The following is a 21668-nucleotide window of genomic DNA, read 5'->3' as shown; positions in this document are numbered from 1 at the left end:
GCAGATTCCTGTGAATTTGCGCAACAAAAGATGATCAAATGAAAGAAGGATTGTATTCGGCATGAGATCCCGCAGTGAGAGCACGTCTACTGAGGGGGGAGAAACTTACTCTCAGGAAAGCGACTCACGTGTGCAGAAGTGCTGAGATTGTAAACCAGCAACTAGAGCATGTTCATGGCAGAACAGACCAGGCCTTGCATTATGCTGACAGACATTCCAGGCCAAAAGAGCAGAAAGATCATGGACAAAGGGCAGGATGCAAATGCTGCGGATGACATCACACAAAGGAAAAGAAGGCATGTCCAGCGTGGGGAAAGTAGTGTTCTCACTACAAGAAGCCAAATCATTTTGCACACAAGTGTTTGGCTAGAAGGAAGCACAACAAGCAGTTACAGATGACCACTGGAGAGAAAGAACCATAGAAAACCATAGAAAAGTTACATCTCAGAAAGAGGCAGTTCAGCCCATCGTGTCTGCACTGGCTGAAAAAATGAACCGCCCAATCTAATCCCACCTTCCAGCACCTGATCCAAAGCCTTGCAGGTTACAGCACTTCAGATGAATGTCCAGGTACCTTTTAAATGAGTTGAGGGTTTCTGCCTCCACCATAGATCCGGGCAGTGAACTCAAGACACCCATCACCCTCTGGCTGAAAAAGTTTTCTTCATGTCCCCTCTAATCCTTCTACCAATCACCTTAAATCTGCCCCCTGGCAATTGACCTCTCTGCTATGGGAAACAGATCCTTCCTGTCTACTCTATCTAGGCCCCTCATAATTTTGTACACCTCAATTAAGTCACCCCTCAGCCTCCTCTGTTCTAAGGAAAACAACTCTAGCCTAGCCAATCTTTCCTTAGTTGCAATGTTTAAGCCCTGGCAACATTTTTGTAAATCTCCTCTGTAATAGAGTCATAGGCCCTTTGGCCCAACGTGTCTGTGCCAGCCATACAGCACCTAACTATTCTAATCCCATATTCATGCACTTGGCCCATAGCCTCGTATGCTATGGCGTTTCAAGTGCTCATCCAAATACTTCTTAAATGTTGTGAGGATTCCTACCTCTACCACCTCTTCAGGCAGTGCGTTCCAGAATCCAACCACCCTCTGGGTGATAAAATGCTTCCTCAAATCCCCTCTAAAACTCCTGCCCCTTACCCTAAATCTATGCCCCCTGGTTATTGACCCCACCACTAAGGGAAAAAGTTTCTTCCTATCTAACCTATCAATGCCCCTCATAATCTTGTATACCTCAATCATGTCCCCCCTCAGCCTTCTCTGCTCCAAGGAAAACAACCCTAGCCTTTTCAGTCTCTCTTCATAGCTGAAATGCTCCAGCCCAGGCAACATCCTGGTGAATCTCCTCTGCACCCTTTCCAGTGCAATCACATCCTTCCTATTGTGTGGTGCCCAGAAATGTACACAGTACTCCAGCTGTGGCCTAACTAGTGTTTTAGAAAGCTCCATCATAGCCTTCCTGCTCTTGTATTCTATGCCTCGGCTAATAAAGGCAAGTATCCCATATGCCCTCCTAACCACCTTATCTACCTGTGCTGCTGCCTTCAGTGATCTATGAACAAGTACACCAAGATCCTTCTGACTTTCTGTACTTACTAGGGTCCTAGGGCGGCACAGTGGCGCAGTGGTTAGCAATGCAGCCTCACAGCTCCAGGGACCCGGGTTCGATTCTGGGTACTGCCTGTGTGGAGTTTGCAAGTTCTCCCTGTGTCTGCGTGGGTTTTCTCCGGGTGCTCCGGTTTCCTCCCACAAGCCAAAAGACTTGCAGGTTGGTAGGTAAATTGGCCATTATAAATTGTCACTAGTATAGGTAGGTGGTAGGGAAATATAGGGACAGGTGGGGATGTTTGGTAGGAATATGGGATTAGTGTAGGATTAGTATAAATGGGTGGTTGATGGTCGGCACAGACTCGGTGGGCCGAAGGGCCTGTTTCAGTGCTGTATCTCTAATCATAATCTAATCTACCATCCATTGTATATTCCCTTGCTTTGTTAGTCCTCCCAAAATGCATTACCTTACATTTTTCAGGATTAAATTCCATTTACCACTGCTCTGCCCACCTTACCAGCCCATCTATATCTCCCTGTAATCCAAGGATTTCCTCCTCACTATTTACAACACCATCAATTTTCGTGTCATCTGCGAATTTACTGATCATACATTGTATATTCACGTCTAAATCATTAATGTACACTACAAACAGCAAGCGTCCCAGCACCGATCCCGATCATACACCACTGGTCACAGGCTTCCAATCGCAAAAACAACCCTCGACCATTACCCTCTGCCTCCTGCCACTAAGCCAATTTTGGATCCAATTTGCCAAATTGCCCTGGATCCGATGGGCTCTTACCTTCTTAACCAATCTCCCATGCGGGACCTTATCAAAAGCCTTACTGAAGTCCATGTAAACTACATCTACTGCTTTACCCTCATTGACACATCTAGTTACCTCTTCGAAAAATTCAATCAAGTTAGTTAGACACGATCTCCCCTTGACAAAGCCATGCTGACTATCCCTCATTAATCCCTGCCTCTCCAAGTGGAGATTAATCCTGTCCCTCAGAATTTTTTCCAGTATTTTCCCAACCACTGATGTCCTTCTTGTAATGTGGTGCCCAGAACTGTAAGCAATACTCCAGCTGTGGCCTGACCAGCTTTTTACACAGTTCCAACATTACATCCCTGCTTTTGAATTCTATACCTTGGTCAATAAAGGAAAGCATTCTATATGCCTTCTTCACCACTTTATCTACCTGTCCTGCCACCTTCAGGGACCTGTGGATATGCGCTCCAAGGTCTCTCACTTCCTCTACCCCTCTCAATATCCTCCTGTCTATTGTGTATTCCCTTTCTTTGCTTGCCCTCCCCAAATACATTACCTCACACTTCTCTGGATTGAATTCCATTTGCCACTTTTCCACCCACTCAACCAACCATTGATATCATTTTGGAGTCTACAGCTATACTCTTCACTATCAACTACATGGCCAATTTTTGTGTCACCTGCAAATTTCCTACATTTAAGTCCAAATCATTAACATACACCACAAACAGCAAGGGACCCAACACTGAACCCTGTGGAACGCCACTGGAAACCGCCTTCCATTCACGAAAACATCCGCCGACCATTACCCTTTGTTTCCTGTCACTGAGTCAATTTTGAATCCAACTTGCCACATTCCCCTGCATCCCATGAGCTTTTAAACTTCTGACCAGTCTACCAGTCTGTGGGACCTTGTCAAATGTCTTACTAAAATCCATGTAGACAACATCCACTTCACTATCTTCATCAATCCTCCTTGTTACTTCCTCAAAAAATTCAATTAAGTTAGCAAGATACGACCTTCCCTTAACAAATCCATGCTGACTATCCCTGCGTAATCCGTGCCTTTCTACGTGACAGTTTATCCTATCTCTCAGAATTGATTCTAATAATTTGCCCACCACCGAGGTCAGACTGACTGGCCTATAATTATTTGGTCTATCCCTCGTACCCTTTTTAAACAATGGTACAACGCTCGCAGACCTCCAATCCTCTGGTACCTCGCCAATATCTAGTGAGGATTTGGAGACGATCCTCAAAGCATCCGCTATTTCCTCCCTGGTTTCCTTTAACAGTCTAGCCCTGGTGATTTATCCACTTTCAAGGATGTCAGATCCTCTCTCATTATGGTCATCGTATCTAATATGTCACACTCCTCCTCTTTAACTACAATGTCTGCATCATCCCTCTCCTTTGTGAAGACAGAGACAAAGTACTCATTAAGAACCCTGCCCACATCTTCTGCATTCACGCATAAGTTACCTTGTACATCTCTGATAAGCCCTACCAGACCCTTTCCTTACTTATCCTCTTGTTCATAAAGTACTGATAAAACATCTTTGTGTTTCCTTGATTCTTGCCAATATTTTTTCATGTCCTCTCTTTGCTTTCCTAATTTCCTTTTTTACTTCACCCCTGCACTTTCTATACTCCTCTAGGCTTTCTAAAGTATTAAGTTTTGTGTAACCATAATAAGTTTTCTTTTCCTGCTTTATCTTACCCTGTACATTTCCAGATAACCAGGGGCTCTAGATTTGGCAGTACCACCCTTTTTCTTTGCGGGGTCAAGTCTACACTGTGCCTGTAGAATCTCGCTTTTGAATGCCACCCACTGGTTTGCCACTGATTTTCATTCATGAGGACTGGATACAGCTACTTTCGCCAGATCACCTCTCAGCTTCGTAAAATTTGCCTTCCCCCAATTTAGAACTTTTACTCCTGTTCTATCTTTGTCTTTTTCCATAATAATGCAAAATCTAACTGTATTATGGTCACTATTTCAAAAGTGGTCACCCACTACTACTTCATCCACTTGCCCAGCTCCAGTTCCTAAGACTAAATCTGGAATTGCACCCCCTCTCATTGGGCTTGGTACGTACTGGCTAAAAAAAAGTTCTCTTGAATGCAGTTCAACAATTTTGTGCCCTTCACACTGTCTGTATCCCAGTTGATATTAAAGTAGTTGAAATCCCCAACTATTATTGCCCTTTGTTTTTGCCCTCAGAAATTTGCCTACTTATTTGTTCTTCTATCTCCCTCTCACTATTTGGGGGTTTATAGTACACTCCTAGTAGTGTGGTTGCCCCTTTTTTCTTTCTGAGCTCAACCTATATGGCTTCATTTCATGATTTATTTCGCGTATCATCCCTCCTCACAACTGTAATGGATTGTTTAACCAATAATGCTACATCCCCTTCTTTTACATCCCCCTCTCTATCGCACCTGAAAACTTTATATCGAAGGATGTTGAGCTGTCATTTTTGCCCCTCTTTAACCCAAGTTTCCGTTATAACAATGATATCACGCTTTCATGTGTCTATCTGTGTCCTCAGCTCATCGGCTTTATTTGCTATACTCCTTGCATTTAAATAAATATCTTTTCACACTGCCAAATTCCTGTGTTGCACACTTTTTAACCTTTGCTTCTTCTGCCTTTCACAGTCACTTGTTAATTTTCTGCCTCCCGTTCCCTGCCCTGAATTCGTCCTATCTGAAACTGCCCTCATTTTCTCACCCCCCTACCAATCTCGATACCAGCCGAAGATTCTGAGAAAGCACTATACACCATACAACAGGTTAGTTCAGTCAATAGGTGAGAAATGGTTTGTGACTGTTGGAATGATGACTGCAGAAGGAGAACATCAAGTCACCATAAAATGTCAGATGGTGCGTCATGCAACATCATGACCTTTGTTCGGGTCTGTTAATGAATGTTAGTTCAAGATATTTGGGGGGGGGGGGGGGGGGTGAAGAAAGGGGTTGGGTGTTAATTAGTCAATTGCATTCAATTATCTATATATAAAGAAGAGCCAGCCAGCACTGACTGGTGACTGTTGTTTGGAGAACAGAAGCAAGCTCTGTGACAAGCAACAAAAATCGCCACCAAAGCATCCTAGTCTCAGTGTCTTCTTCACAAACAGGCTTGAAAGTTTCTCTAACAACCTTCACAGACCTATGCGAAGTGGCTCAACAAGGCAATCCAAAAATGAAGCCCTCAAAGGTAGGCTATATGATTAGAGATACAGCACTGAAACAGGCCCTTCGGCCCACCGAGTCTGTGCCGAATGATGGCACCATACTAGTGCCGAGAAGATAAGTTACTCTGACAGCCCAAAGCAATGACAAGAACGAAGATCTGGAGTTCTAGATCATAGACGGCAAGCAAAAGCCATTCATCTCAGCCGGAGCAAGTCCAAAGCCTGGAATAGAACATAGCACAGTACAGGCCCTTCGGCCCACGATGTTGTGCCGACCCTTTAACCTACTCTAAGATATAGAACATAGAACAGTACAGCACAACAGAACAGTAACCCTCAATATGCAAAAGGAGATTTGCAACATGTCGCAGCATACTAAACCATTGACTGCAGAATAGATCCTAGAGGAGTAAAATGATGTGTTTACAAGTTTATGATGTCTTCCTGGAGAATATCATCTCAAAGTAGGCGAGAGGGTAAGACCAATACAGCATCTTCCGAGGAAAGTTCCAGCTGCCCTCAAGGCCAGCCTGAAAGACAAGATAGAAGAGCTGGAAAAGAAGGGAGTAATCAAGAAAGTGACAACCCTGACAGAATGGATTAGCAGCAAGGTAGCAGTGAAACAACCTGGAAAGCTCAGAGTATGCACTGACCCAAAGGATCTAAATAAAGCTCTGAAGAGATCTCACTTAAAGGCCTGCTCGAGTCTGCAAATGAGACCCGACCAGAGCCCGACAGAACCCCATCCGACCCCGAGACCGACCCAGCCCGAGTCCTTCCATTTTTTCCCGCGCCCAACCCAACTATCAGTAAATTTACCTTCCATTTTTCATTTTGTTCCTTACCTGCACAAGCTTAAAATAACTGTAGCAAAACCACCTTTAAAATCCAAAAAGTACATTAACGTTAAAGTCACTTACCTGAGGTAGTGATAGAGCATGTCCGATCCGGCCCGACACAACCCGAGCCCGAATGCCGGACCCGGAAGTGCGACCCAATCTGAGCCTGACAAATGTTGTCAGGTCCCGTTGGATTCGGGTAGGGTAGCAGGCCTTTAATCTCACTACCCCATGCAAAATATCAAAGGAATTTTGCCACAACTTGCAAAGGCAAAAATCTTCACTACCCTAGATGCGAAGGACAGTAACTGGCAAGTGAAGCTGGATGAAAGCAGCAGCTTTCTAACTACATTCTGGACGCCATTCAGGAGATACAGATGGTTGCGCATGCCGTTTGACATTTCCAGGGCTCCAGAGGATTTTCAGCGCGGACAGCATGAAATAATTAGTGATCTTAGTAGAAGCTATAGTGGATGATCTGCTGGTTTATGGATGCGGAGACTCAATGGAAGAAGTTATTGCTGACCACGATCAAAATCTAGTGCGACTGATAGGCAAAGCTTGCTAGATGAATCTGAAGCTGAACAAGAAAAAATTGCAATTAAAGATGCCCCAAGTCAAGTACATATGTCATGTACTGACAGTAAAAATCTTCACCCAGATCTCAAAAAGGTGAGAGCGGTAGCAGAGATGTGGCAACCAACAGATGTAAAAGCAGTGCAACGATTTGTTGGATTTGAAAACTATGTGGCAAAATTCTTGCCCAATTTGTTGTCAGACTGTGAAGCATTATGCCGACACACTTCCAAGGATGTGCAGTGGTAATGGGCACAGAACAAGAAGCAGCGTTCACTAAAATCAAGCAACGCCAGTGCTGAAATACTATGATGTAAATGAAGTCACCCTGCAGTGTGACGCCAACAAGACTGGTCTTGGAGCAACCCTAATGCAGAAAGAACAACCAGTTGCATTTGCCTCCAGGGCGTTAACGCAAACAGAACGACGCTACGCTCAGATCGAGAAAAAGAGTGCCTGCCAATTATCTTTGCTTGCGAACATTTTCATCAATGCCTCCTTGGAAGAGACAAAGTGACAGTCGAGTCCGACCACAAGCCACTTCCTCACGCTGCTACTATCTGCTCCAAAGCTTCTGTAAAGAATGTTACTCCAGTCACAGAGATATCAACTGGACATAACATACAAGCAAAGGAAACAGATGTACATCGCTGACATGCTATTGAGAGCAGCACTCCCTATGATGTAAATGGAGGATGCTATGACAGAGTGTGAAATATTCCAGATCCAATGTGAAGCTGCAGCTCGACATGCTCTGGAAGTCATCAACCCAGCAGAGACATTGAGTTTGACAGACAAGCGCCTTGTTCAAATCAAGCAAACTACCCAACAAGATGCTACTCTCCAAGGAATGCAAGTAGTGATGAAAAGATCAAGAACACTCCTTTGGTCGCAAGAGCATATTGGGCATTCAGAGATGAATTGACAACCAAAGATGGCATTGTGTACAAAGCAAATAGAGTCATTATCCCTAAGGAGTTGAGAGGAGAGATGCTAAAGCGCATCCATGCAAGCCACCAAGGAATTGAGTTGAGTCTGAGGAAGGCAAGAAAAGTGCTCTACTGGCCAAACATGAGCAACAAAATCAAGGACCACATCAGCGAGTGCAGTGCGTGTAATGATAACCAAGTTAAGCAAGCTAAAAAGCTGCTGATGACACGACATCCCAGACAGACCATGGATGAAGATGGAAGTAGACCTCGTCACTCTCACAGAAACTGATTACCTTGTCACTGTAGCCTACTATTCTGACTACTGGAAGGTAGACCAGCTGACTTCAAAGACTACCAGCGAGATTGTAGAATGCCTGAAAGCAGACTTTGGTCGTTACAGCATTCCAGACATTTTGATGATCGAAAATGGCCCTCAGTTCACGAGTGAAGAATTCAGCTGCTTCATAAAGGATTGGGAAATTCAACACCATACTTTATCTCCACACTATCCCCAGTCAAATGGAAAGGCTGAGGAGGCAATGAAGATCACCAAAGGAATCATAAAGAAATTGATCAAATCCAGCACAGATGTATACAAGGCATCCTTGAGTGGAAAAACACACCTACTCAAGACATGGAACGTCGTCCAGTCCAAAGACTAATGTCACGCCACACCCAAACTACTGTTCCAATCACAAAAAAGCTACCGAAGCCAGAAGTAGTAACAGGCGTGAGTGACAAAATCAAGGTGAAATGGCAGAAAGCCAAATTTCATTTTGACAAAGCTGCCAAACCATTGCCAGAATTGAGCACTGGAGAGCCAGTCAGGGTACAAACCTTCAACACCCTCAAGAAGAGACAGTGGAAGTGGCAACTTGGGACCTGCGTAGAGCAGTTGTCACCTCAATCGTACGCGGTGGAAGTGAACGACCAGATATACTGTCGCAACTGCAGGCACATACGTACAACTGGAGAAGCTGTTCCTTCACTGCAGGTGGCCGATCAGGAAGCTGTGAACTCACCATCTGCACAGACCACAGATCAACGATCAGTCCCAGAGGTCCACAGCACCCCAACACGGAAATGGAACAACAGTTACTGCGGCATCAAGTGACAAGGGAACAACACTCCCCGGAGAAGGAAAACCACCCAGATGAACAGCCAACGACAACGCACACATGCACCATTAAAAGACCAGCACGATTTAAAGACTGTGCACGCAATGCATGTGCAGAGACTGACGAGAATAACAACTGCTAATACACGAGAACAGTTGTGTGCATAGCGGGTAACTTGGGCAACTCACAGGGTAAATGATAATGCATGCAATATTTTTGTATGAAAGGGGCATGTTTGGGATAGAAATGCAATACTGTACTTATGTGCCTCCTGGCTTGCCATAGTCATGTGACCCCTACCATGAGGCATTCACTGCAGGCAACTCAATAATGACACAGTACAAGCAAGACTGTTGTCCTCTGAGCTCGTAACAATAGAGACACACCATATACAGTTAGGATTTTCTCTCTGCTGCATGCACCAAATTCAAGAATTTAAAAACAGAAATCTTTCTCCATTTTTTTTTATATGTGAGCAAAATCAACGAGCTTTGATTTTTTTTAAATACACTTGCATTTCATAATAATGCTACTCTGTGGCTTTCAGCGTCATTTTTAGTGTCATTAACTACAGAATTCTGCAGAGCTGCCAGCGCTCAAACGGTTAGAACACATTTTCTATAAATGTCTAATTTGGAAGTTCAACATCTGATAAATGTTTAACATCTGAATTAAACATTACAGAAAAGATCCAAGTGGACGAACTGGCTAAAACTGCAAGTTGTGATAATACTGTTGTGACTATATGCCAGTACCACAGGAGGACATATTTCTTAACAGTGGAACTGACAACACCTTGTACTTGATAGCAGCATTAATGTAGAGACGCAAAGAAAGGCAGACATTGAACCAACTCGGGACATACTCGGAGGGTTGATGGCAAGCTTGGTCAGAGAGGTGACATCTAAACAGGGTCTTAAAGGAGGGGTGGGAGGTGGTCAATTGTTTAATTATATGCAGGTGGAGGGTGTTAACTGGGGTCTTACTTGAGCACTTATAAGCCGACACTTACTGAAACTGGTGGAGGGTTTGAGTGAAGAGCTACATGGGGGTTTGTAATCCTTTTACTCTGCCAATAAATATGAAACTGAGCAAAGATAGGCTCCAGCATTATCCTTCCACAACAAGCTTTCTGGGGTTTAACACAGAAAAATGTGAGGTAATGCATTCGGGCAAAAGGGATAGGGAGAGGCAATGTAGACTGCATGATACAGTTTGAAAGAGTGCGCAGCGACAGGAGGACCTGGGGGTTCATGTGCATTGATCCTTGAAGGTGGCAGAAGAACTTGAGAGAGTAGTTAGCAAGCATATGGGATTCTTGGGGCTTCATAAATAAAGGTATTGAGTACAAAAGCAGGGAAGCTCTGCTGAACCTTTATAAAGCTCTGGTTAGGCCCCAACTAGAGTATTGCGTCCAGTTCTGATCACCACGCTTTAGGAAGGATGTGAGGGTACTTGAGAGGGTGAAGTGGAGATTTAGCAGAATGGCTCCAGGATGAAGGATTTTAGCGACAAGGTTATGCTGGAGAAGCTGGTGTTATTCTCCTTGGAGCAAAGAAGATTGAGGGGACAATTGATAATAAAAGCAAAATATTGCAGATGCTGGAAATCTGAAATAAAAACAAGAAATGCTTGAAATACTCAGCAGGTCTGGCAGCATTTGTGGAGAGAGACATTTGATAGGCGTGTACAAGATTATGATAGGTTTGGTGGACAAAGAAAAGCTGTTTCCATCATGTGAATAAAAGGACCAAGGGACACAATATTTAAGGTTTTGGGCAAGAGATGCAGGGGGAATGTGAGGAAGAACTTTATGCATCGTGTGGTAATGACCTGGAACTCGCTGCATACAAGGGTGGTGGAAGCAGAGACTATGAATGATTTCTAAAGGAAACTGCATCGGTACTTGAGTGAAATAAACTTACAGGTCTATGGGGATAGAGCCAGGAACGGGACTGATTGGATTGCTCCGCAGAGAGCCAGCAAGGACTTGATGGGCTGAATGGCCTCCTTCTATGCAATTATGACTTTGACTCTATGATACTGGGGTCGCAAACTAAGTGGGCAATTTGGGCAGACCACCACCACTTGCAACAACAGCATCCCATCATTATACATCATGTACTTTTTTTTTACCTTGAGTTCCTGTTTCGGCTCGATATGTTTGATGGTGGTGAAGTAGAGGTTCTTGCCATACTGGTACACTACTAGGTTCTGTTCCAAGTGGTTCTGTGCTTGTCGTACAAACATCAACCAGTTGCACAAGTTCTCATCAGACAGATCAAACCACAGATCCCCTGGTTTCTCCTCATCTTTGCAGTCCTCCCTTCCTACTCCCATAGCAACCTGTTAATGAAAAAAACAAATGCATTAATGTAGTGCCTCATCGCCACTGATGCTTCAAAGTGCATCGCGCATTAATTTTATTTTGAAGGGCAGTCACCGTTATGCTGGCAATGCAAGAGTCATTTTACTACAGCAATACTCCACAAAGACTACGCTGATAAATGACCGATTAATCTTTTTATATCTTTATATAAACTGCTCTGTAAAAGCAAAGCTCACCCAAAACTTGATCAAATTTCTAATATGGATAAATACCTAATTTCTTTGAGGGAGGAATGTTGGGAAAATTCCTTCTTCTCCAAATAATGCCACGAAATCTTGAACAACGCCAGACTTACACAACTGTCAACCTAGATTGTGAGCTGAAACCTCCAGCATGCAGCTTGCACCCACAACCTTCTGACCAAGACAGTTCCAGTGCTACCACCTGATTCAACAAGAGATCCAAATAACACCCAAACCGATAACCATGATTTTACATCACGACTTGGTCACTGAACACAATCTTACCATAGACCTTCCTAAGGGAGGCAAGTGGATGGGCTGCAGGGAAACTGATCTCTCACTTTGCAACTACAGTGACACACAGGGACAGATCTTCACCGTTTTACAGGAGACCTGCTTTAGCAGCACAGCCACATGAGGCACTGCAGCAGCTGAACATACTCAAACAAACCTTCTACCAGTACTGGTCACGTCAGTCCACTTTCTCAACAGGTAACATTTCAAAGACATCTTTATGTATTCTTGGGGCTGGGTGACAGTTGGTCAAGGACTTCCCTTTCACTTTGAGGTCTGGATTTGAAATCCAGGCCAGACAGGTTGAAAACCTCTTCTGACTGCTATATGCAAGGTCAAGAGTGTTTGGAGACTATCAACCCAGCTGGTACAGATCCTCACCTGTCCTTAATTCAGGCAGTGATTGAACAATCTCACCTCAGAAAAGCCACAAGACAACCAGTGTGGAAAGTGGAAAATATCACGCTGATGGAGTGGAGGTTTGGTGATCAGGCACGTTTTTGGGGCAGTGTATTCTGAATCTAAATATACAGAAGCTCATCTCGGTGGTTTTAATGCTATTTCAGACAGTATCAGCAATCAATCAAATTCATAACACCAATAGCACTCAATGGGATGAACATCAACATTCACAAAAAAATAAAAAGAGCAATACAAAACAGAAACCTTTCCTACCTTCAGGTGTTTGAAAATTATCAATAACGATTCTACAATTCTACAAAGCAAATTTCAAGTCTTGCAGACCTAACCGGCATTGCAAAATAAAACAAGTGCGTCTGGTCAGGCCAAAAGACATACCTTCAAATGAATGTAGTTATCCTTGAGCTCAGACTGCTTAATTAATGGACCCTCTACAGGGCCAAACTGTGTGCGTTTTGGAATGCGCCTCTTGGAGAAGATTCCGCCAGCAAATCGGTTGATGTAGAGAATAAGTGGCAGGCTGGCCCTAGCCCTGGTTAGGACAGGCCGGTTGGGAATGCAATGCAGGGTGCCATGTTTGAGGCATGCAGCTGGATGAGCTTTATTACAATCCTCACACCCTGTGGAAAGATCACATTACCCGAATGAGGAAAATAACAGGGACTTCCATTTATGGAGGAATTTACTTTTAAATTGAAATTGCTAACAGGAACATCCTACAGTAGCCCTGCCAACAGCCTCTGTTCTGATCTTGTTGACTTATAAATAGCAATCTACAAGTACCAAAATACTGTTGATGCTTTTAAATGATAAACAGCAGTATTTCCTCCTTCCCACTTCTGTGGGACTGCAAGTAGCAATGTGTGTTTTCCTCACTTACATAAATCACATGGATTAAAGGGCCTCGGAGGACCTGGCTCCCAATCATCGATATCCGATGAGTCTACATCATCCTCTTCCTCTTCTTCATCGTCATCCTCGTCAGAGTCCAGGTCATGTTCAGTTGTGGCCATTGTTTCTGGCATTTGCTGCGCAGAGTCGCTGGCTCCAGTTATCTGAGGTATTCCATGATGCGACACAGGCAAAAGTGACTGGGAAAAGAAGATCAAAGCAAATTACTGGGGTTCACTATAGCCACGGACCAATATCTTCACTTTGCTGCCCTCAATTAAAGATCGATTGCTGCCTCATCCATCTTCATTCTCTGTTAAAAGCCAATGCCTGTCACTCCTCTAATTCTAATACTCTGCTCTGATTGTATCTTACAATTACTCCAATGCCCAAGGGGACGACTCGAACTTCCTATTCCCCCTCCCCAGTACTGGCAGATGCAGATTTGCAAGCTAAGGAACAGTGCCACTGATGGCCATTAATTTCACCCGTAACATTACTAATAATTATTTAACTTCTGCTGAAATCACTACTATTTTACCTGAGAATTGTTCTCGGTCATTGGCTGCTGTGCCTCTGTCACACTGCCAAGGACAGCCAAATTGGCACCAGTCACATTCTGGCTGGCAGGCAGAAGAACCGTTACCTGGGTATAAATAAACCAATCTGTCAGAGCAAATAAGCAGGAATTAAGTGATATGTCAGACCTGGTTTATTCATTTCACTATGTAGTTTTCAGACAATTTACTGTCACCTCAGAAAATGGATCCCAACAAAACAAAATATCACTCTCAGAAATCACTCAATTACATCCATTTGAAATTTGTCCTTAATGACAAACTGTATTGTAGGCTGGTTAGAACATACCTCCGTGTATGTATACATCCACTTCTGGTAAAGAGTAATGTAACATTTGTCAAAGTTTCTTTTGGCTTACTCCAGATTTCTGAACTAAATGGTGGGGGCGAGGGATCAAGTGAGAGAAGATATGATAAATTAATGAGAGAGGACAACGCATGGCAAGAGAGCAAGGTAGCAATAAAGGAAATAATAATCAGAGAGTGGCAGAAATGGACAGAATATACAAAATTAAGACTGTGCAAGCAGCTAAGGCTAGAGGTTGCATAAGTAGTAAAAGGACAAAACTAAAGGCTCCGTATTTCAATGCGTGCAGCATTCGTAATAAACAAATGAATTGATAGCTCAAATAGCAATAAATATGTATCATCTGATAGCCATTACAGAGACATGGCTGTAAGATGACAAAGGCTGGGATCTGAATATTCAAGGGTGCATGATATTTTGGAAGGATAGGACACTAGGAAAAGGTGGAGGGGTAGCTCTGTTAATTAAGGATGACATTAGATGTAGAATCAGTTTGGGCAGAGATAAGAAATAGGAAAGGTATAAAGTCACTTGTGGGAATAGTTTATAGGCCCCCTAACAGTAACCACACTGTGGGATGGGGTATAAAGGAAGAAATGATGAGGGCCTGTGAGAAAGGTATGGTGATAATCATGGGTGATTTTAATCTACAGATAGATTGGACAAATCAGATTGGCAAAGGTAGCCTGGAAAATGAGTTCATGGATTGTTTTCAGGACAGTTTCTTAGAGCAGCACATTTTACAGCCAACCACAGAGCAGGCTACTCCAGATCTGGTAATATGTAACAAGATAGGCTTAATTAATGACCTCATAGTAAAGGTGCCCCTAGGTAGCAGTGATCACATCATGATTGAATTTCGCATTCATTTTGAGGGTGAGAAGAATGCATCTAAGACAAGTGTTTTAAACTTAAATAAGGGTAATTTATGAGGGTTTGAAGACAGCGCTGGTTACAGTAAACTGGGAAATTAGGGTTAGGTCAGTAGATATACAGTGGCAGACATTTAAGGAAATATTTCATAACACTCAGTAAAGATACATTTCAGTGAGAAAGAACGACTCTAGGGGAAGAACGCACCACCCATGGCTAACTAAGGAATTTAAAAATAGTATCAAATTGAAAGAAAAAGGGTACAATTCAGCGAAGAGTAGTGGCAGGTCAGAAGATTGGACAGAATATAAAGCACAACAAAGAATGAGTAAAAAAAATAATGAGAGAAATTAAAGTATGAGAGAAAGCTAGCTAAAAATATAACAGTGGACACTAAGAGAAAGGCCGAGAGGGGGGTTTTGACGACTGGGCAACTCTCAACCTCCATAAATTTGCCCAGGCATGCGCCATGGAGAGGTCACTCCATAATCACTGACCACCTCCAGGCGCGTATCCATTGTCTCTCGAGATAAGGAGGCCCAAAAGAAGAAGAAGAAGAAGTAAAGTGAGTGTTGGTCCTCTAGAGAGTCAGTGTAGAGAGTTAACAATGGCAAATAAGGAAATGGCAGAGGAATTGAACAGATTGTTTGCATCTGTCTTCACTGTAGAGGATACAAATAACATCACAGAAAAAATAGTGAATCAAGAGTTGAAAGGGAGGGAGGGAGGAACTTAAAGCAATTGCCATCACCAGGGAAAGGGTACTGAGAAAATTATTAGAACTAGAAGTTGACAAGTCCCCGGGTCTGATGGACTTCATCCTAGGGTCTTAAAAGAAGTGGCTGCTGCGATAGTGGATGCATTGGCTTTAATTTCCCAAAATTCCCTAGATTCTGGAACGCTATCATCAGATTGGAAAATAGCGAACGTAACTCTGCTTTCCAAGAAAGGAGGAAGACAGAAAGCAGGAAACTACAGGCCAGTTAGCTTAACATTGGTCATAGAGAAAATGCTGGAATCTATTATTAAGGAGTTATAGCAAGTCATTTCGAAAATCTCACTGCAATCAGGAAGAGTCAACATGGTTTTGTGAAACAGAAATCGTGTTTAACTAATTTATTAGAGTTCTTTGAGGAAGTAACAAGCCATGTGGATAAAGCAGAACCTGTGGATATGGTGTACTTGGATTTCCAGAAGGCATTTCACAAGGTGCCACATCAAAGGTTACTAAATAGGATAAGAACCCATGGTATAGGGGGTAACATATTAGCATGGGTAGAGGATTGGTTAGCTAACAGGAAATAGAGGGTAGGAATAAATGGGTCGCTTTCAGGTTGGCAAGCTGTAACTAGTGAAGTGTCACAGTGATCAATCCTTCTAGTATCTGAATTACCTCCTCTTTCACCTTGACCTGTGCAGCAGCATCTTCCTTGGTCAAGAAACTGGGGCCTCAACTATTTACAATCTATATCAATGACTTAGATGAAGGGACAGCATGTATGGTTGCTACATTTGCTGATGACACAACGATATGCAGGAGAGTAAGTTATGAAGAGGACATAAGGAGTCTGCAAAGGGATATAGATAGATTAAGTAAGTGAGCAAAGATTTGGCAGATGGAGTATAACCTGAGAAAGTGCGAACTTGTCCACTTTGGCCAGAAGAACAGAAAAACAACATATTATTTCAATGGATGAACCATTCGCTGGTTCATTCCTCAGGGCAATGCCTCGACCAATCAGAGTCAAGCTGCCTGGTTTAAATTTCAAACAAAGCTTGACAGTTAACTGTCAAGTCACCATAAACTGGTGCATTGTCCATGGCAACGCCTCTACCAATCAGAGTTCATTTGCCAACCAATCAGCACTCTCTTCTTATACAGTATAAAGTTGTTGCTTCCGCTTACACTGGCATTCTTGCGGATTGTACTGACGAATGCAAGACGAAAAGCTTCGACAACATATCTCTATTTTCAGCAATACTCAAGTTCTGTACTGCCAAACGACTATTTGTATATCTGGAACTAGAATAGTTAAACTGGGTTTAAAAAGTGCAGGGTTTTAAGTTTTAAACAGCTTAGTTAGTAGTTGAATAAATAGAGAAATGGCAGGGCACTTCAGTCCTGTCAAGTTCACATTCTGTGCCATATGGGGACTCCAGAATGCTTCTCATGTACTGGACAACCATAGCTGCACAAAATGTTGTCAGCTGGAGGAGCCCAGGCTCCAGGTTTTGGAACTTGAACAGCAGCTGGCATCGCTGTGGTGCATCTGAAAGCTGAGAGATATGTGGATAGCACGTTTTAGGAGATAGGCACCTGCAACTCAAGAGTGCAGGCAGAGGGACCAGGCGATCGCCAGACAGACAAGGAGGATCAAGCAGACAGTGCAGGAGTCCCCTGAGAGCATCTCGTTCTCTAACTGGTATTCAGTTCTGAATACTGGTGAGGGCAATGATTTCAATGGGGAGTACAGCCAGAGCCAAATCCACAGCACCATAAGTGGCTCAGCTGTACCGGCAAAAAGGATGGGGTGGGTGCAGTGGAGGAGGAAGATCAGGAATACAATAGTTAGGGGAACAGACAGACGCTTCTGCAGCTGTAGAAGTGATTCCAGGATGCTGCTTCCCTAATGCCAGGTTCCATGCTATCACTGGGTGGCTGCAGAACATGAGGAATGAGGGTGAATGAGAGGTCATGGTCCATATCGGTACCAACAACACAGGAGGGATGGCATCCTGCAGGCAAGTTTTAGGGAGCTAGAAAAGAGATTAATAAGCAGGAGCTCAAAATGTAGTAATCAGACTTTTCCCGGTGCCACACGCTAGTGAATACAGAAATAGGAGGATACAGATGACGAATGCATGGCTGGAAGATGGTGCAGGAGAGAGGGCTCTAGATTCCTGGGACATTGGGATCAGCTGTGGAATCTGTACAAGCCTCATGTACAGAGGTAGGACCAATGAACTCACAGGGAGGTTCACTAGTGCTGTGGGGAGGGTTTAAACTAATTTGGCAGGCAGATGGGCACCAGCATGTAGCATTAGAAAGAAGCAACAGGGTGCACAAAGATTTGGGAGAGACAGATAGTGCTAGAGTAAAAAAATTCTATGGTATCAGAGTAAGAACATCGGAACATCGAAGATAGATATGCAGTGGAAGTGTGTAAACACATGAAGTATGGGAAATAGGTTAGTGAGCTGCAGGTGCAAAGAGCCAAATGGGAGTATGATGTTGCGGCTATAACAGAGAACTGGTGCTAAAAAGGGCAGGACTGGGCACTAAACATCCCTAGATGCTAGTGTCTAAAGTTCTGTTAATGGATGTTAAATAGCTAGTAGTTGAAGGTAATAGGGCGATCAGGTGTTGTTAGGAGTGGAGAAGCTCTGTGGAAAGCAACAAACAGTCTCCACCAAAGCATCCCAGTCTCTGTGTCTTCTTCACAAACAGGCTTGAAAGTCTCACTAACATTGGTAGCAAAGGATGGTTGCCTGAAAGTGAAGATTGGAGACTAAGATTTGTTTTCAGACAGGAGATTTTTTTGACAGGGCTGTAATCGGAGGGTTTTTTTTGAAGAAAGATGACTGAAACCAGGTGTAAGGTGTCAGGATATGATTTTCATACTGTTTTGTGAAGCCGAACCTTAAGATCAATGGAAGAATGATGTTGACCTATGGACACGAGTTACGTCTTTACCAAAAAGGAAGCAAGGAATAGCCGTTGCACTTTCACTTCCCGCCAGAAGAGATAGATATAGGTATGTTTTTAATCGAGTATTTTAAAGGAACTCTTATATAAGGGCCAATCAGAGAAATAATTTCTTGTAGAATGCTATATAGATAACCATTCTCTCTGGGACAATGTCCAGTCGACAAAAAGCGTCATGGAAAAGAAGTTGAGGATTGATCTCACGAGTATAAAAATGTTGAAAAGAAAAAAAATTTCCAAAATAAAATGGGTCGACGCAAGTCATCAGTTGTTGGATTGTTTTAAGAAGAGGTGCTTGTCCAAAGAAATTGTTGGATGTCCTCGAAGAGGCCGTCTTGTGTTATGAATTAGGAAAATGTGGATTGTTTTAATGTTAAGATCGCTTTGTAATTCTTTAAACAATTTTTTTCGGTTGTTAAAGAAAGGGGGAAATATACAGTAGGTAAATGGCTGGTGCTGTTGAAGGCCGATGGTATAATAATGTAAGATAAAGAAAAATGTATCATTATTTTGTCTCTCTTTTTCATTTTATATATATGTATTTAATTTAAAGAAAAGAGGGGAATCGGTTAGTGTCTAAAGTTCTGTTAATGGATGATAAATACTTAGTAGTTGAAAGGAATAGGGTGAACAGGTGTTGTTAGAAGTGGAGAAGTAAGCTCTGTGGCAAGAAATAAACAGTCTCCATCAAAGCTTCCTAGTCTCAGTGTCTTCTTCACAAACAGGCTTGGAAGTCTCTCTAACACTTGATACAAGGTGTTCAGGAAAGAGAGGGAAGAAAAGAAAGGACGGGAATGGAAAAGAGAATATTACAATGCTGGAGAGAAAGCATGTCCTGGAGGAGTCATGGACAGAATCTATTTGGTTAGAGTTAAGAAACAATAGCGGTACCATCACACTGCTGCGTGTATTTCATAGGCCACCAACTAGCGGGAAGGATATAGAAGAGCAAATCTGCAGGACAGTTACAGAAAGGTACAAGAACTATATAGAGTAGTGATAATGGGGGACTTCAGTTATCCTAATAGAGACTGGAATAGTGATAGTGCAGAGGGCAAAAAGAAGGGAATTTTTGAAGCATGTTTAGGAGAATTTTCTTGATCACATTTCATCCAACAAGGAAGGAGGAGGCTTTGCTGGATCTGGTTCTGGGGAATAAGTGGGTCAAGTGGAGCAAGTATCAGTAGGGAAACATTTAGGGAGCAATCAAGAGTAAAAATACTTGACTGGAGAAGGGCCAATTTCAGTAAGTTGAGAACAGACCTGGCCCGCATAAACTGGAATCAATGATTGGCAAGCAAAACGGTAACATAACAATGGGCTGCCTTTACAGAGGAGATGGTTCAGGTACTGTCGAGGTACATTCTCACAATGGGGAAAGGTAGGACAAACAAAGCCAGAGCTCCCTAGATGATGAAAGAGTTGGACAGTAAGATGATGCAGAAAAGGGGGCATATGACAGATGTCAGGTTGATAATACAAGTGAGAACCAGGCTGAATATAGAAAGTTCAGAGGATAAGTGAAAAGGGAAGTAAGAGGAACAAAGGGAGAGTATGAGAAGAGACTGGAAGCCAACATAAAAGGAATCAAAAAGTCTACGATAAATAGAAGATGGGTAATAAGAGTGAATTAGGAACCAAAAAGGGATCTACGCATTGAGACAGAGGGCATGGCTTCGGTATTAAATGAGTACTTTGCATCTGTCTTTACCAAGGAATAAGATGCTGCCAAAGTCACATTCAAAGAGGAGTTGGTTGAAATACTGGATGAGCTAAATGTTGATAGAGAAGGTGTTAGAAAGGTTGACTGGACTTCAAATCGATAGGTCACCAGATCTGGATCAGATGCATCTGAGGATGCTGAGGGAAGGCAGGGTAGAAATTGTGGAGAGACTGGCATAATCTTCCAATCTTCCTTAGATTTAGGCATGGTGCCAGAGGACTCGAAAGTTGTAAATGTCATACCCTTGTTCAAAAAAGGGTGCAAGAATAAGTCCAGCAACTACAGGTCAGTCAGTTTAACCACGGTGGTGGGAAGCTTTTCGAAACAATAATTCAGGACAATATTAACAACCACTTGAACAAATGTGGTTTAATTAATTGTCAACAGCAAATCACATTTAACTAACTTGCTTGAGTTTTTTGATGAGGCAACACAGAGGGTTGATGTGGTATACATGGGCTTCCAAAAAGCACTTGATAAAATACCACATAACAGGTCTGTCAGCAAAATTAGAACCAAGGGAATAAAAGGGACAGCAGCAGCATGGATATGAAATTGGCTGAGTGATAGGAAACAGAGAGTAGTTATTCGGACTGGAAAAAGGTTTCTCAGGGTCGATATTAGGACCCCTGCTTTTTCTGATATATATATTAATGAATATATTAATGACCGAGACTTGGGTGTACAAGGCACAATTACAAAATCTTCGGATAACACAAAACATGGAAGTATTCTGAACTGTGAGGAGGACAGTAATAAACTTCAAGAGGACATAGACAGGATAGTGGAATGGGCGGACAAGTGGCAGATGAAATTTAATGCAGTGAATTGTGAAGTGATTCTTTTTGGTAGGAAGAATGAGGAGAGGCAATTAAAGGATACAATTCTAAAGAGGGTGCAGGTGCAGAAGAACCTTGGGGTTCTGTGCCGAAATCATTGAAGGTTACTGGGCAGGTTGAGAAAGCAGTTAATAAAGCATACATCCTGGGCTTTATAACTAGGGGCATAGAGTCCAAGAACAAGGAAGTTGTGATAAAACTATATAAAACACAGGTTTGGCCTCAAGTGGAGCATTTCTGGGTCCCACACTTTAAGAAGGATGAGAGGGCATTAGAGAGGATGCAGAAAAGATTCCAAATTCCAAAGAAGGGAACTAAAATCAATCAACTGAGAAGTACAGCAGGAAGACAGCTCGGATAATGAAACACATTTAAAACCATAATACATAACATGCAGAATAAAGAGTGACTGGAGAGAAACAAAATTCAACACATAATACTCAAAGAGGATGAATAAAGCAA

General features: G+C 42.8%; 1 protein-coding gene across 1 annotated transcript in view; it reads right to left on the bottom strand.

The window, feature by feature from the left end:
- prdm10 (PR domain containing 10) overlaps positions 1-21668 on the bottom strand; it is a 222800-nt gene that overhangs the window by 150051 nt on the left and 51081 nt on the right. Inside the window, exons 9-12 of the mRNA XM_068054249.1 lie at positions 13722-13826; positions 13170-13380; positions 12668-12909; positions 11141-11350 (exon numbers count right to left, since the gene is read on the bottom strand). Coding sequence (XP_067910350.1) covers positions 11141-11350; positions 12668-12909; positions 13170-13380; positions 13722-13826 — 768 coding nt within the window. The remainder of the gene's footprint in view (positions 1-11140; positions 11351-12667; positions 12910-13169; positions 13381-13721; positions 13827-21668) is intronic.

This window comes from Heterodontus francisci, chromosome 22 (genome assembly GCF_036365525.1).
Source record: "Heterodontus francisci isolate sHetFra1 chromosome 22, sHetFra1.hap1, whole genome shotgun sequence".
Classification (NCBI taxonomy): Eukaryota; Metazoa; Chordata; class Chondrichthyes; order Heterodontiformes; family Heterodontidae; genus Heterodontus; species Heterodontus francisci.
This window is presented reverse-complemented; position numbering and strand designations above follow the sequence as displayed.